General features: G+C 32.4%; 4 protein-coding genes across 4 annotated transcripts; 2 read left to right on the plus strand and 2 right to left on the minus strand.

Moving 5' to 3' along the window:
- Positions 1-847: 847 nt before the first annotated feature.
- On the minus strand, positions 848-2,243 carry LOC123680054 (40S ribosomal protein S21). The gene is made up of 4 exons (XM_045617710.1): positions 2,137-2,243; positions 1,994-2,074; positions 1,744-1,935; positions 848-909 (listed from the first exon to the last, which is right to left on the minus strand). Exons 2-4 carry the CDS (start codon positions 2,041-2,043, stop codon positions 900-902), a joined length of 252 nt encoding a protein of 83 aa, XP_045473666.1. The 5' UTR covers positions 2,044-2,074; positions 2,137-2,243; the 3' UTR covers positions 848-899.
- A 1,244-nt stretch (positions 2,244-3,487) lies between these two features.
- On the plus strand, positions 3,488-5,966 carry LOC123680099 (60S ribosomal protein L27-like). Its single transcript, XM_045617785.1, has 3 exons — positions 3,488-3,633; positions 3,839-4,064; positions 5,748-5,966. The coding sequence occupies exons 2-3, from the start codon at positions 3,846-3,848 to the stop codon at positions 5,934-5,936; spliced, it is 408 nt and encodes a 135-aa protein (XP_045473741.1). The 5' UTR covers positions 3,488-3,633; positions 3,839-3,845; the 3' UTR covers positions 5,937-5,966.
- LOC123680098 (cell cycle control protein 50A) lies at positions 5,963-8,945 on the minus strand. Its single transcript, XM_045617784.1, has 6 exons — positions 8,756-8,945; positions 8,123-8,406; positions 7,875-8,064; positions 7,446-7,793; positions 6,799-6,964; positions 5,963-6,751 (listed from the first exon to the last, which is right to left on the minus strand). The coding sequence occupies exons 1-6, from the start codon at positions 8,805-8,807 to the stop codon at positions 6,709-6,711; spliced, it is 1,083 nt and encodes a 360-aa protein (XP_045473740.1). The 5' UTR covers positions 8,808-8,945; the 3' UTR covers positions 5,963-6,708.
- Positions 8,946-9,176: 231 nt separating this feature from the next.
- On the plus strand, positions 9,177-11,973 carry LOC123680097 (anaphase-promoting complex subunit 7). The gene is made up of 7 exons (XM_045617783.1): positions 9,177-9,347; positions 9,411-9,857; positions 9,961-10,194; positions 10,530-10,867; positions 10,972-11,089; positions 11,255-11,535; positions 11,651-11,973. Exons 1-7 carry the CDS (start codon positions 9,267-9,269, stop codon positions 11,850-11,852), a joined length of 1,701 nt encoding a protein of 566 aa, XP_045473739.1. The 5' UTR covers positions 9,177-9,266; the 3' UTR covers positions 11,853-11,973.
- Positions 11,974-16,482: the final 4,509 nt, after the last annotated feature.

A 16,482-nucleotide genomic window follows, 5' to 3' on the forward strand; every position in this document is an offset into this window, starting at 1 on the left:
AATATGTAATATGTCTCACGAAATTATATTTCTACAATACGACTATTGTTCCAATCTTTCATATACCTATAATAAAGGTTGCTATTCTTAGAAATTCATGAAAAAATTAAAATAAGCGCAAAGAAAATAATAGCAAAACACAAAATACATTTATTAAAATTTTTATCTGCCTTCATGTGCGTACAGGCAAATTTCAGAAATGATATACATATTCCATTTCTGTTTTCACAATTGAATTAAGATCAGTTTAGAGCAACTTTTAGGCTTCAATTCATTGGAATACTTATGGTTAAATTGAAGTGAAAAAAGTTGATTTCCCAAAGTCTTGACTTGTAGTTAATATAATAAAATAAACGATCAAAGATGCTTAAAATGATATAATTAATTATTAGTTTTCACTCTGGTGAAGCAACAAAAATGTGATGGATATCTAGCGCCGGGATTAGTTCTGAAATCTTAATAAAAATTTCTAACACTTGTACCATACTACCTGAATCATCTTAGTTCTCAATTTCATGTTTTGAAGTTACCAGTTCTTCAAAATTGGATTTTTTGAATTTGAGGTTTAAAATTTATTCACCAAAAGTTTTCTTGAATAGAAAAATGAACAAAGTATTGTAATCAAGCTTTCATATAAATGGCTTAATGACTCAAAGACCTCCAGACTGATTTTAATAGATTTTTGCATCCTACAAATGTCAAAGCTCTTAATTTTCCCCTGCACGATTCAAAGGTTTATATACAAAAAATAATCTCATAATTAAATAAAAAGAATTGAGATAAGGAGAATAGTACATTACAAGAAAAATATTGTTTTCGATTAAGGGGAATAATAAAAATACATTTCAATTTTTAAATATCATTTTTATTTCCTTAACATTACTTAGAACAGCTAATCCCTAGAAGTTCCTGCAACAAAATGAAAAACACTATTAAAAAATATGATAATTTGTGCCTTGATACTCTCCACAAAATTTAAGGAGTGCATCTCCATAATCTTGAGAAAAGCATGAATTCACAGTTAAATCTTTGTGATACCTAAGGTCAAGGTAATCATACATCTATTGAAAAAATTTTTATGTGATCAACACAGTTTTGTCACTTTCAAAGATTAAAATAGCGTTTTCTGCTTGTTGCATTGAAATTTCATATGAAATCGTATTTTTGAACTTGAGATCAGCTAGCCAAATTTATCAGTGGACGTTTTGTCAAATTTGAATAAAGAAACTGAAATTGTTCCCAAGCTCTATAGTAAAGAGACAATGCAGTGCATTTTAGCACCTATTTCTATTTTCATAATTGTTGAGAGTGCCCTTTTGATTATAATAAAATTGGTGCTTGGCAATTTTTATAATAATGATAATATTGTTTATTTTACTATAAACATAAAAAATTTTTTTATATAAAATAAAAAAGGTATTATTTTCAGTAGGAAAACATGTTTTCTCAAAAATTATGTCTTGTTTTATCAAATGACTTGTGAAATATAATCGAGAGTACACTGAATCGAGCTTTTGTTTTCAGCTTCATTTGTCAAAATGTCGAATTCCTCGAAGAACCCGTAAAAGTAAAAGCACACTCGGTCAAGCAGAAAACGCTAAAAACAAATGATTCCACATAAACTAATTGTTACACATCAATTTGAAAAGATTTTACATTGTGAACTAACTCTTCTTGTACTATATAACATAATACAAGTGTGTTGGAATGTAATAAAAATAATTGGTGGACTGCTAAACTTACTTCGCCAAAATACCGTCTTTTTTCGACAATCGGACAATGCAATCATCAGATTCACCCATACGTCTGACTTTTCCACACAGAGCATAATTCTTACTGGTGTCGGTCATCCTTCCTGTCTCTGGATCGACATCAGCAATGCTCAATTGGATGGAGGCATGATCCTTAGCGGAAATAATGCTGTTGCTTGCCGAGCTAATGAAAATTTGAGATTAATATTAGATACATTTTAAGATTACACGTGTAAACTCACCATTTCCTTGGGCAGTACAAGTCAACTTTTTCTCCAGCGTCGTTTTGCATTTTGATACAATTGTGTAGAATAAACTGAAAACTACAGAATATTTTAATAACGAGTTAATTGATATAGTTATAGATAAAAGTTACAAAATTTACCTAGAATATAGCAACACGAGGTGATTATCAAATGTAACCTTTAAGAGAAATGAACAGTTTTCTGTAGTTTACCAATGGCAGTCTAGTCACAGAAAAAATTTTCTTGTTTTTCAGACTTGAGATTGAGCTAGAAATGAAAAAATTATTTTCGGAGGATGATTTTAGACCTCATAATTTGGTATAGATCATTTTTGATAACATTGAAATTAGAATTTTGGAAATGAAACAACCATACTTGGTCATAAAATAAGTTTGAAATGTGCGCTATATTTGTTTTTTTTTGCAATAGGTAGTGGTTTATTCGCAACAAGTGAACAAATGGAAGAACAGAAAATTCACCAAACGAACATGTATTGATGTATATGTATAGTTAGCAATTCTTAATTGTTTCATAGTAAATGATGGTACCGATAATATCCTTCCTCATTTTTTTTTGGATAACTGAATAAATTTAATCATTTAGGATACCTAAATTAATGAAAACACAACACAATAATTTTATTTATTCATAAAAGTCAACACAAATTAAAATATATAGAACTACTTAAAGCTCTTTAGAATGCTATAAAAATATAATCTTTTACACTAATAAATAAAAGTCGAGTATCTGCTGGGATTCTGTATTATCTGGCTTTTCTTTATGAATCTAAACCTAAACCTTGTTTCTATCTGAGGAGAAAAACTCATTTTCACTCAGGAAATGTACCTTTAGTGTTGGACTCGTAGTTTAGTGCTGCAAGAAAATAAGTAACCGCAAAAAAAAAAATATTGTGTTTATTTATATATATTATTGTCAAATTGTTAAATCCTGATTTAAACGTCAAATGAATTATATTTATATAACGATATAATGATTATGTGGCCAGTATTCAAGATTGATTCTCCTAAAATATTAGCATTGATGGAAATATCGAGGAATTTATATTACCTCATATTTTCATGTTTCTACTATTTGGATGAAAGTTTGAATATCTAAAATACTAATCCGATGAATTTATTTTTTTTTCTTTTTTGCAATAATGTTTAATTGAAGAATATTTGTTATTACATAGAGATCAGCTAGTTTTCCATTTATAAGTTTGTCAGTTTATAGATGGCGCAACGCGGATAATGCATATTTTTGTTGGGTACACAATAACCATATTATTGAAATTTTTAAATAATTATAAGAAGCCCCTTCAAATTAGGGCTCTAATAATTTAAAATAATAATAATGATGTTGAATATTCCGTTGTACACAATATTTTGAAAAAATATTTTTGAATTAACATTGATATTCAATAAAATAAGTAATTTTTCTAATCTTTCCACTGGAACTAAATTTTTTTTTTGATGAAATGATATTTCAGAATTTAAAATATGAAACTTTTTTCATCGAACATAGAACTAAATAAAATTCCTTTCAACTTTATGAAATAACCAATAAGGGTTCAGCGGGCATCTATGCTCAACCTTTTAGTCGGGGATTGTTGGTTATGGTAACAAGTTTAAATCAACGTAAGTAAATCTTGAAATATTTAACAAATCTCAATTTCAAAGTAGCTTAAAGGTATTTTATAATCATTCAATAATTCTTCTTATTGTTATAGATACCATATTTCTTTGGAAATATATAATTTCTCACTTAAAAATCTCAAATACTCTCTTCAAATCAGCATCGTTTTTTTCTAGTACGGAAATAATATTCAATTTTCTGTTCCAGAATCAAGATGGGTAAAATAATGAAATCTGGTAAGGTCGTACTGATCCTTGGAGGTCGTTACGCGGGAAGGAAAGCCGTTATCGTTAAAAACTATGATGATGGAACTTCCGAAAAACAATACGGACATGCACTAGTTGCAGGTATTGACAGATATCCCAGAAAGGTACACAGCAGAATGGGAAAAGGAAAAATTCACAAGAGGTCTAAAATAAAGGCTTTCGTCAAGGTGAGAATTCATGTTATTTGATACTTCCGCATACTAATTGCAAATTTTCAATTTGTGTAGTGATAAAATAGCTAAATTTATACAACTGAAGAATTTAACTAACTGAACTCTATATCAATATGATTGCAATTTCCGTGAGATAATTTGTAGTCTTTTATTAATAACATAAAAAGCTTCATTCCAAATAAATCTAATTTAGCTGAACTTACGACACAGTTCTTTAGTTTTCTCTAGTTTGAGAATAGTTCCCTAATTTTCATTTTGACAGCTCATCTATCTTATACTAACTCAGCCTGCAAGGTAACTACCTTGCCAGTTGAATAAGATTTGTTATCTCAGATTTCTTTGTAGTTTTAGACTAGTTTGAGAACACGCTACTAATATAGGATAGATCGCTCTGGAGCTAAGTAATACAAATAATACGAAGATTAGAAATGTTAGATTACCTTACATGTGTTATGGAGTTGCCTTGTTACTTCTAGATTCTACTGGCGAATAGGGATGTGTCGTTCACGAACGAACGAATCAAAAGACCCGGGTCTTCAGAACGAATGGTTCGATCGGGTCGTCTCTCTGAAAATGATTCGTTCGTTCGAACCGATCCAAATGAGCCAAACTTTCACATTCAGTTCATTCAATCTGAATTCTGAAGATCTTTTAGGACCCAAAGATCCATAGAATGGTTCGTTATCTGAGTCTAGGTAGATAGGTTTCTGTTTAGACTGACCGTAAAGAAACATATGGTAGTAATAAAATACATCCATTTCGCAAATGAATCATCGGCTCGGCACTTGGCACCCGGTTTTGAAGAAATATGATAAATAGTAACAGAAACTGGTCTCTGTAATTGCACCCTTTTGCATGCACCAATTATTATATCTTGAAAATGTTGTTATGGCCTTAAATATTGTTCATTATTTTTTGAGATTTCTTGGTTTTAAACCTAACTTTTTAAAGTCGATAAAAATGAATTAATTTCTCAAGAACAAGGGGTTGATATTATTTTTAGGGATTTCAGATCTTTTGTATTTATTTGGTTGGAATAGATACAGGTAATGATCATTAGGTAGTTTTCGTTAAAATTAGTCAAGGCCTCGTGAATTTTGTGTTCTGTACGAAATACATTAATGAATTACTTCTTGATTAGTCATTCGAATAGTCCGAAATCATCAATTTGAACGAGACATATGTAATGGTTTTTAAATTTTTTTCGAAAATAATCATCTCATGAAACAGATCTCAAACATAGGTACCGACTTAAAAAATACAAAGCTAATATCAACTTAACATTCTTAAACAGAAAAAAAAACAAAGAACGAAAGAACCAGATATACGGATCTTTGAATCATGCGCAAATCGTACATGATTCGATCTGAGCTAGTGAGCTGAAAAGAACCATTGGATCAGTTGAACGGGTCTTTTGAACCGGGTCGTCTCAGCAATGGATCTGGTTCGAACCGGGTCGTCGAAATTGAACGAACCACACATCCCTACTGGCGAAGCTTGTCTGAATTATTACCCGGACAAACTTCACTTAACATTTTGGCGAAATCCAACCATTCAAATCCTTATTGGTTTCAATATAGATTTAAGATTTTAATCAGTTATGAAATGCAGTCTTTTCTTGTTATTAGACAAGATTACATCTGTTTCAGTACTCATTGTCTTTTTTGTTTGTTTTAGGTCATAAATTACAATCACATCATGCCAACTAGGTACAGTGTTGATTTGACCTCTGACCTTAAAGTGACACCTAAAGATCTTAAAGATCCAATGAAGAGGAAGAAGGTCAGATTCCAAACTAGAGTCAAGTTTGAAGAACGATACAAACAAGGAAAGAACAAATGGTTCTTCCAAAAATTAAGATTCTAAGAAACATCTATAAATAAAGGATAAAATAAAGTTTTTGTATATTTTATTATATTTCTAAGTTAATATACCTAATATACACCATCTTCAGATATTATTTAACATTGCTGCTATACACAATATTGATTCTGGACTTGTAAAGAAATTAACATTTATCAAAGACCAATAATACATAATTTCTTAGGTAGCAAAGCAAATTGGGAAAACAATAATTATTTCAAGGCACTTCATATTTATAATTGTTTAAAAAAATAACTGACATAAATTGATAGTTTTTTCAAAATTAAATAGGAAAACTTCATTCAAAATTTTGTTGTATGTGAGTATAAACATTTTAAAACTGTAAGATCAAACAATTCTATGGTGGAATAAAATTAATTAATAGAAATCCTAACATCAGGAATAGTTTTTTGGTTTATTTGTCTAAAACCAAACAATTTCTTTAGGAGGTCAATAAAAATATCACAACATTATAAAAATTGAAATCACACTAATATGACATAACTAAAATAATCATTTCTTCTAGAAATGCTGATATGAATTGAACATAGAATAATCATGTCATAAAGGGGAGGAAATTACTGTTTCTTTGGTGCTCTCAAAAATTTCAATCAAAGTCTTACAAAACAACAACTGAGACATAACCGATTTGGTGCCTTCTACTGATGCGATTTCGCATAATCCAATTGCACTGATGAGTAACAGACAACGACTTATATATAATTTCAGCTTAACATAACGGAAGATTTAACCAAAATATATAATCTTGCTCTTATCAATAAGGTGTCCTTGGGTTCACGTTTATCATCTCACTTGTGCTGAAATTTTTGTATTAGATACGAAACAAAAAAAAATGGATTCTTACCTTTTGCCACATTTGATATGAACTATAAGCAAAATGATTCCCAATAGTAGGCAAATACATCCTATTGCTATGTAAGCAATTCCTAGGAATGGATTCTTTCCTCCAAGTAGTGAAGTAGTACTTAATATCATACGTTTTGTACCATCAAATTCAGAGACATCATATGCTATGAAAATTGATAATTCGTTAAATTAATTTCATGTAAAAAATATTATGAACGAAACTAACATTCAAAGTTGATTCTTTCATATATGCTTGGTTGAATGAGCTTTGAATTAGCCCATTTTTTGTAAGTCCATGCATCATGCTCAGTTTTTTAAATGGTTCTTTGAAATATGGCTCTATAGAATATTAATACGATAACTGCCGCATAGGATTTTCAATATTAACAGCCAGCGGCCAAATTGTAAAATATGAATACGAAATTCTTTCGTATGCCAAAATTATGGTATTGCGCTTTTAGTTTCATAATGATACGTCAATATTTAGTGGAGAGAAGCACATAGCAAATTTCGGGATACACCATAGTTAAGTTTGGTGCTTCAAGTACCAAGTCACCTGGTCGCAGGTTGTGCAGGTGGCAGTTAACGTGTCAAAAAGTTCTATTTTGTGGCTGAATAAGTATTCATTAGTAAAGGAATACTCACAGTAGTCTACCTCTAATTCATATTTTCCTTTGATTAATCCATTTGCCAGTCCCGGTTGACTATGATTCACTCTTCTATACAATTTTCTAAATGTTGGAAGTGCTGCAGTTCTCATCCAAACAATAAAATCTTCATTTTGAAATCCATTATTATTTGGATCACTATCTAGTTTATATACGGGTTGTTTCCAAGCTTTTGGCTTAGCATAACCTTTAAAAGCCTCCTCCAAATTTCCTGGAGGATTTTTGAATTTGATATGTTTGTCAGAGTCCCATGCAATGCCATTCTTCAATAGCTGTATTTCTTCTCTATTACTTTTTCCATTATATCGATATAAAGTAAATTTATCTGCAAATTTCAATTGGAGTTTCAAATGAATGATATTTTTTGAATTTTATTTCAATGATCACAAATAATCAATCATCTTACCACTGAACATAGAATTAGCTATTGCACCACATGGTGCTATAGGTACTCCATTGTCCTTATGGAAAGGCATACAATCGGTGGAGACTGGGTTTTCCAATCTTCCCAAGAGCTGATTATCATCTCTTGATTTAACGTATCTCCTATGGTTTTGATAGTAATTACTCAATCCATAGTACATATAAACTTTTCCCTGAAATGAGCAGCTCATCAGTGAAAATAAAGTCATTAAACAAAATGTAACTAACTACCTCAAAATTAGTTTCTAAATCAAAAACAATATTGCATGTGCACGAATCAGATGAATTCTGTTTGATAACATCAGCACACATTTTCCCTGTCAAATGGCCATTTTTTAATGTTTCATTACAAAAAGTGTAGTCAATAACCTGCTCCTTAACTTTATCAGAAAAGTAAAGTAGTCCAATTCCAACTGGAATGAATGCGATACCAATGACAAAAAATGTGGGAAGAACTGTTCCAGCAGTAAGAATAGGTTGCCAAGCAGGTAATTTTTGCTGCTTGAATGCACTATCTGAAAAAAGGTTTAAATGATTTTAATGGTAATTAATTGATATTTGGTGATCTATTGAAATACAAAAATTTTAGAAGCATTTTAACTCACACCACTTAACCATGATAAAGATAAATGCAAATAAAAACCAATGCAGCAAAGCAGTATTACTAGAATATTTGATGGTGAACGAAGAAAATATTTTATTGACTTCATGATCAATATACTAAATTATTCAATATTGATGGTACCTTGAAACTATGAATTGATTACTTTCTCAATATAGGTGATTAAGAGAATATCAATATCTTTTGTTTGACGTGGTTATAAAAATTAATAATCAATAAATTGATTTCTCAAGAATACAAACCTGCTGGTTTTTTACTCTTATGAGACTCCGAAGACTCAGCATTGGTAGACATATCGATGAAGTTTTATGCTTTGTTGGTCGATATTTGAATTCAAAATAGAATATGAAGAAAAAACATGAATAATATATGCTTTCTAACTTTTGTTGTCTGGTTGTTTATCGATTTGACAAAAGTCCTTAAAAGTGACAATTGACAATATAAATGACAGCTATCAGATGTTCGATCACACCATCGAAAATAAGTTTTTTCTTTCTTATAGCAATTCGAGCTAATTATGTCATTTAGCACTGAAAAATTTCGAATTAATTCGCATTGGTGCAGCCAGTCGAATAAAAAAAAAAAGTTATTTCAGGTTAATGACGTTTTTTCTATGGTTTGATAACCTTTTATTCTGTGATTGAAGTTATACAATTCTATGGATATTCTGAATTCTGACATAAAATTAAAAACCCAAACAAAAAATTTATAGATTAGGAATAAAATTAGAAAAAGAATAATTCAGTTCAAAAAATGGCTTCCACAAAGTTGAGCATGAAGCAAAGGATACAATTGTTATTCGAAAAAGAGCTATATTCGAATGTCGTGAAAATTGTAGGTATTCAAAATAAATATGAAATTTTAAAACTAAGGTACTTACATATACCTATTTTTCAGTGCGATTTGATTCTTTCCTTAGGAGAAAAAAAATATGATTATTTCGATGAATTGCATATAACTAAATATCATGCAGATTCTCTATTTGCACTTGGACAATACTTCAATGCTGAAAAGTATTACAAAAAATGTATAATGATGAGGAAAGAAATTTCTAGTAATAAACATATGAAATCATCAGAAAAATGCAATGATTTACCTAAAGATGCAGATTTGAAGTACAAGGCTCATTCTTGTCTTTTGTCATTAAATCAGAGGAATGAAGCTTTAGAAGTTTTACAAAGTATAAAATGTAAACATAGAGATGCCAAAATTAATATGGCACTAGGAACTTTATTAATGGAAAATGGAAAAGATAGACTTGCTGCTGGTGCTTTCAAAGAGGTACTGGAAGAATGCCCTCTTTCTATTGAAGCAGCTGAAAATTTGCTGAAACTTGGAATTAAGGTGAAAATATAAAAATGTTGACTCTTGATTCACTTCCATTAACTTTTATTCCTTGAAGTAGCAGAGATGAAATTTTCCTTCAAAACAGGATACTATTTTGTAGGGCGCTGATGTTAATTCCTTCACTGTAGAATCCACACATGATATCACATGGATAAATATGTGGTTGAAAGCTCATACACAGTTACACTCAAGAGATTTTTGGGGTGCAATTGAATCATTCAAGTTGTTAGATGTTCCGCAGTTTTTAAGGGATAATGTACAGTTATTAATAATTATGGGATATTGTTACCATTATATGTGTGAGGATCAGAAGGCCATAGAAGTTCTACAAAGAGTAAGTATTTTTAATGATTTTTATGGATGATTATTTTATTGCTTTCTAAATTGCAAAAAAATTTAAACTTTAAATACCACCATGTTCATATTTCCAATACCTCACCAAATTAAGACAATAGTGAAATATTTTTAAAGTATTGTTAATATACTAAATGAGAAGAAAACATTGAATTAAATTTAACATTTAAACATTTTCAGCAGTGATCCTTATTGTATAATATAAACTGTTGTGTATTATTTTGCATAATATTTGAAGTAATTTATTTATCAAGATAATATAAAAAAAAAAAGAAAAATATCAAAATGAAAAATAATTAATTCTGTTTGTTATAGGCTTACAAAATAGACATGAATATGAAACATGGACTTGATTTACTATCTACTTTATTAGTGTACTCAGATGATGAAACTCATTCAGATTTTCTAGAAAGTCTCATCCCACAAACTGATTCCAATTCTTGGTCCCCAGAACATTGGGTTGTATTTGCCAATTATATGCGTAACTGTAAAAATTATGAAAAAGCAGGATTATTTGCACATAAAGCTTTTATGATAGGAGGAGCAAATAATGAAGACGTTTTATTTGTGAAGGCATTTTGCTTCTTCAAAATGGGTAAATATGAAGATGCTATAGCCACAAGTACAGAAGCTATCAAAATCTGCCCTTACAGGTGAGTAATATTGTTTAATTATTAGTATTTCCTATTCGATAATTCAGTATCAGTATTAATTTGGCATTTTGTATATTGAATTATTCTTTATTATTTTTTCTCAGGTTGGATATTCACAAGAACCTTGTATATTCTTATTTGAAATTGGAAAAAGTGAAAGAGGCTGAAGCAATGGCTGTAAATGCATGTCGTGAAACTAATAATTGTCCACTCTCTCTAAAAGTGAGTATTCTCTTTTATCTTAAACCATTGTGAATATAAGTAAAAGAATAATTAAATATTCTTTCAATAAAGGAATACATTGTGTTGAATTACTAGAACTAAGTAATATTGGCACTAATAACCAGTATATTTTTATTGCAATTATTATATTTATATTTGTTCTAGCTTCACGCAAAAGTTTTATTGAAAGATCCGAATGGAAATAGTAAAGCTGTGAAGAAACTCCTAGAAAAAGCTGTATCTATCCCTCATGAGTCTTCAAACAAAACTGTGATACTTCTGGCAATATTTTTCCAACAGCAATGTCAATATGAATTAGCCGAGCAACTTATACTGAAGAAAATAAATCAGAGTCCTTGTTCACGATTATATCAAATTTTAGGCGATTCTTATACAAACATGGCAAGAGAAGAAGAAGCATTTGAATGTTATGCCACGTCATTAAGGTGAATATTATGATTTTATTCGAAAAGTACTTCATAGTTACGTAAAATCAAAATTAGGCTGTTGATTTGAAGTGGCTGAAAAAAAATTTAGTCTTTTTATTTTTACTCCTTACAGATTGGATCCAACAAATCGTAGAGCAGTGGAAGCTTTGAATATGCTGATGCCCAATTTTTCCAATAATAAGAATGATAGCTACTACACAACTTGTGATGGGGATACATCTCACCCATCACAAAGTACTCTTGCTTCAGACCGGGATGTGGAAAGTGATCCAGAATATTGGCCAAATAATTCCGATATTATAACTATAGACTAGATTATTTATTATTCACTATGGATATTGAATTTTTGTGGATATTCTACAACTGTATTGTGATATTATTACTAATATAATCTGACTGTTTTAGAATAATTTGATTAAAGTACGTATAATAGCACTTCTTTTAATTGAATCTTGAAGACAAACGAATATTGTTTGCAGTTGGGTGGATAATTAATAATACATGATGAACGTAGCTCAAGGACACAGTAGGAGAAAATCTTTTTTTTTACAAAGGTTCTGAAATTTCAATCAGTTTTTCTTAGGAAAAATTTATTTCTTGAAAAATAACATCAATAACATGTGTTGCCTATAAAGACAACAAATTTCAATTTACTTATTGTTGACTGATAAGTTCTATCCCTCATCTTTTCGAAATTATGCAATCAAATGACAATAATATCATTAATTCTCAGTCTACCGAAGATCTCCAAGTCCATAGTATTGATTATTAGTTTGAGTGCTAATTTTCCTGATCTGTAGCATTGATTCATAACGGTTAGAAAATACGTATCATCAAAAAAATGTAGGGTTACTAAAGGAATCTTCATTTTCGTTGAAACCTCCAATTTTATTTTATAAGGGAAAAACCAAATTGAAGGTGGTTTTATTCACAAATTATACATAGGCGTACAACTTTGCTTTCGTCGTTTTTTTCCGAAATTCGAGGCTTTATTGTAAGAACTGGCATTTATGATTAAAAGTATTGTCAATCGCTGGCCGCTACTTTCTCCCATATTTCGGGCAGCGTACGAATCCCGCGTTGAAAAAACTGGTCATCTTTTGAAGCGATCCACGAATCGATATAATTTTTTGCTTCTTCATAAGACCGGAAGTAGTGGTCAGCCAGGCCGTATGCCATTGTTCGAAACAAGTGACAATCCGAGGGAGCACCGTCTAGAGAATACGGCGGGTGGGGTAGGGCTTCCTATTTCAACGTCTCCACCCCTTTCGCAAGATGGGTCGAGCATGTAAAATCACTTTATCATGTCTCCCGTTGTATTGTGGCCGTTTGTCTTTCAATGCACTGCTGAAACGCATTAATTGCGTTCGATAACGATCGCCTGTGATTGTTTCAGTCGGTTTTAACAATTCATAATACACTACGCCGAGCTGGTTCCACCAAATACTGAGCATGACCTTGGAACCATAAATATTCGGTTTGGTCGTCGACGTGGCAGCTTGGTCAGGATATCCCATGATTTTCTGCGCTTGGGATTATTGTAATGACCTCCAGTCACAATGCGATGCAGAAATCCCTTCCGTCTTTACCCTGCAAGCAGCAAACAGACCCCGTTCAATATCTCGTACGGCACCCGATTTTCTTGTTTCCTGAATCATTCCCATGACTTTCAGGCGTTTTGAATGGCTTGTTGCGTCACTTCCAATGATCCTGCCAATTCTTGTTGCGTTTGGCACGAGTTCTGATCAAGTATAATACCTACAATTCTTCATCTTCGAAAACCTCTTTTCCACCGCCATGCTGGTCTTCGACGTCAAAATCACCGTTCTTGAAACTGTGAAACCACTTTCGACACGTTCTTTCACTAATAGCGGCCTCATCATAGGTATCTGAGAGCATTCGATGAGCCTCAGCCGCAGATTTCTTCATATTAAAGTAAAAAATTAAAACTTCCCACAGATGACGAGAATTTGGCTCGTAAGCTGTTATGTTTAATCGAGAATAGCTTCATGATGCTGACACAAATCCACTAATATTTCGATGGCGTTATGTTTACAAATACCTAAGCTTATTGTATGACATCTACCATCTATTTATTTCGACTACCACTTACCACTACAGCCATCATCTATTGCAAAACGGTGGAAGCAAAGTTGTACAGTTAATATATTATTTTATATGGACATCTCAAAATATTTAATGGAAATTCTTCCCTGATATTTTGGCAATATCTGATTTATTATTGATATTGGTAGGAGGACTAGGAGGTATCTTTTGGATCTCAATAATATATAACTTATGGATATCCGCAACATATATTTTTAGGATGGCCAATTTGGTGACCGCCAGATATTTCTTGGACGTCCATAGGACCTCCAATATGTATATACCTATGGATTATCTGTTGAAGATATACCTATCCATCACATTCACTTTGATTCATTGGCGTTTATTGTCGATAAATATGTAATAGGGTTGAGTTGAGCGTTGTTGAATGTATATAATTGTGTTCTTATATTTTTGGTTTACGGTTATTTCCTTGCCCATGAAATATTATATTCATTCTCTGTATTGATTGTTACTGTGTCACGTATTGGAGCTTATTCAGATTATTGTGACTCGATATTGTCAATTTATTTCTGTATTCTTTTTTGTTTTTTTTCATCTCATGTTTGCGCTGTACTTGGTTTTATTATTGCAAGTGTAATTATTTTCTGTAATTGGGTGTTTATGTGTTGAAAATAAAGGACTTATTATTATTACTATCACACAAACCTGCGTTTTCTGGGACGTTTTACGGACGGCCGGACAGAATTCAATTTAATCACGAATCCGTCATCACTAAGTCGAACTTCACGAGAGACTAAATTACAGACATCATTACGAAATAACAGAGCGATCTAATCCATTCGACTGCTACACATTTTTAAGATGGAAAATGACCATTCTTTATTGTACAGTTCCGCTTCAAATTCGTTGCTCAATTATAGAACTTGCAGTGCCTTATCCCTATTCCCAAACTTCGAACAGTTTCGCTTCTTCAACTCCTCAGGGAACCTTAGAAGCCTCCGATGGAACTGCATTTTCTCTTCGGATCACTCTGTCGATTTATGAACAAACAAACGAAATATACGACATTATTTCGTCTATCTAGTTTTCCTTTTCCAGCCGTTTTCGGGCTTGGGGTGAGTTATGTGGCTGCTGTTAGCTTCTCCTAGAGGTGACATTCCAATTGGATACGACACCTGACTTGAATGGCTATGGGTCATTAAACTTACTTCATCTGTTTTATGGTCTCAATTCCGATGGATTTGTACTTTTTATGGGGGACAACGTTCAAACCCCTCAAGACGCTCTTTCGAAAGAGTTATTATACGGAAGGGGTAACAAGTTAAAATGCGAGGGTGATGGGGAAACTATGGAAGAAGCGGTGCTCCCTTTATAAGCAACATAACGTTCCAGATTTGATCGTATGGGGGTTTGACGAGGCTTTCTCAACCACTTTTTGAGGCGTCTTCTTTATCCCGGGTCCACTGAAGGAAAGGTCAGTATGGCAATTCAGTGGTCCCTTCCATATAAACCCTCCACCTCCAGAGCGGAGAGTTGGTATTAAGGACTGCCGGCTGCCGCTTTGCTGAAAATTGCGTAGCGTGTGTCGCGATCTATCGAGCTAACAAAGAATTACCACAGTTTAAACACTCAAAATTTCACAGAAAGTTGAAAATTCTCTGCCAATAGGTGCGGTACTTTGCTTCCTCGTTCTTTTGTCCTGAAATCAGTTCTTCGCGCTAAGTTATTTTCAGTATTGTAACGCTATTATTTGCCAAGAATTAAAAATTTACGTAAGCATTTGAAAATCTTGAGTTTTGATTGTCCAAGTTCATGATCTTCTGACTTCTGATAAATACCCTGTACATTATTGGTTCAAACCGCAAACAGTCTTATAAAGGGTGTTTTTTTTAGAGCTATAGAACTTTAAATTGCATTAAAACAACGATGGATTATTCGATTGACATGAATTTTATTTATCCGAAAGATAATCTTGTGGCATTACATTTTAAATATGATTTCTGGCATATGACCGCCACGGCTGGCTCGGATGTAGTCCAATCTGGACGTCCAATTTTCGATTACTTTTTCCAACATTTGTGGCCGTATATCGGCAATAACACGGCGAATGTTGTCAATGGTCAGGCGTTTGTGGCTTATCCGCATAGACCAATGACTTTACATAGCCCCACAGAAAGTAGTCTAGAGGTGTTAAATCACAAGATCTTGGAGGCCAATTCACAGGTCCAAAACGTGAAATTAGGCGGTCACCAAACGAGTCTTTCAATAAATCGATTGTGGCACGAGCTGTGTGACATGTTGCGCCGTCTTGTTGGAACCACAGCTCCTGGACATCATGGTTGTTCAATTCAGGAATGAAAAAGTTAGTAATCATGGCTCTATACCGATCACCATTGACTGTAACGTTCTGGCCATCATTGTTTTTGAAGAAGTACGGACCAATGATTCCACCAGTCCATGAAGCGCACCAAAAAGTCAGTTTTTCTGGATGTAACGGTGTTTCGACATACACTTGAGGATTAGCTTCATTCCAAATGCGGCAGTTTTGTTTGTTGACGTAGCCAATCAACCAGAAGAGTGCTTCATCGCTAAAGGACGTAGTGCGCGATACGTATTCCGCACAGAACTATTATTTTCGAAATGAAATTGCACTATTTGTAAGCGTTGTTCAGGCGTGAGTCTATTCATGATGAATTGCCAAACCAAACTGAGAATAAATCACTTGACAGCTGTTAAATCGGTCGCCATCTTGAACAGTAATGCCAACTTAATGTTATATACCTCGAAAAAAACACCCGTTAGTATTAGGTATTTATAGAATTGAAAATGAAGGTGTTCCCGAAAAAAAATTTTCTGCAGAAATATTCAAAAAAA

Source organism: Harmonia axyridis, chromosome 5, assembly GCF_914767665.1.
Source record: "Harmonia axyridis chromosome 5, icHarAxyr1.1, whole genome shotgun sequence".
NCBI lineage: Eukaryota > Metazoa > Arthropoda > Insecta > Coleoptera > Coccinellidae > Harmonia > Harmonia axyridis.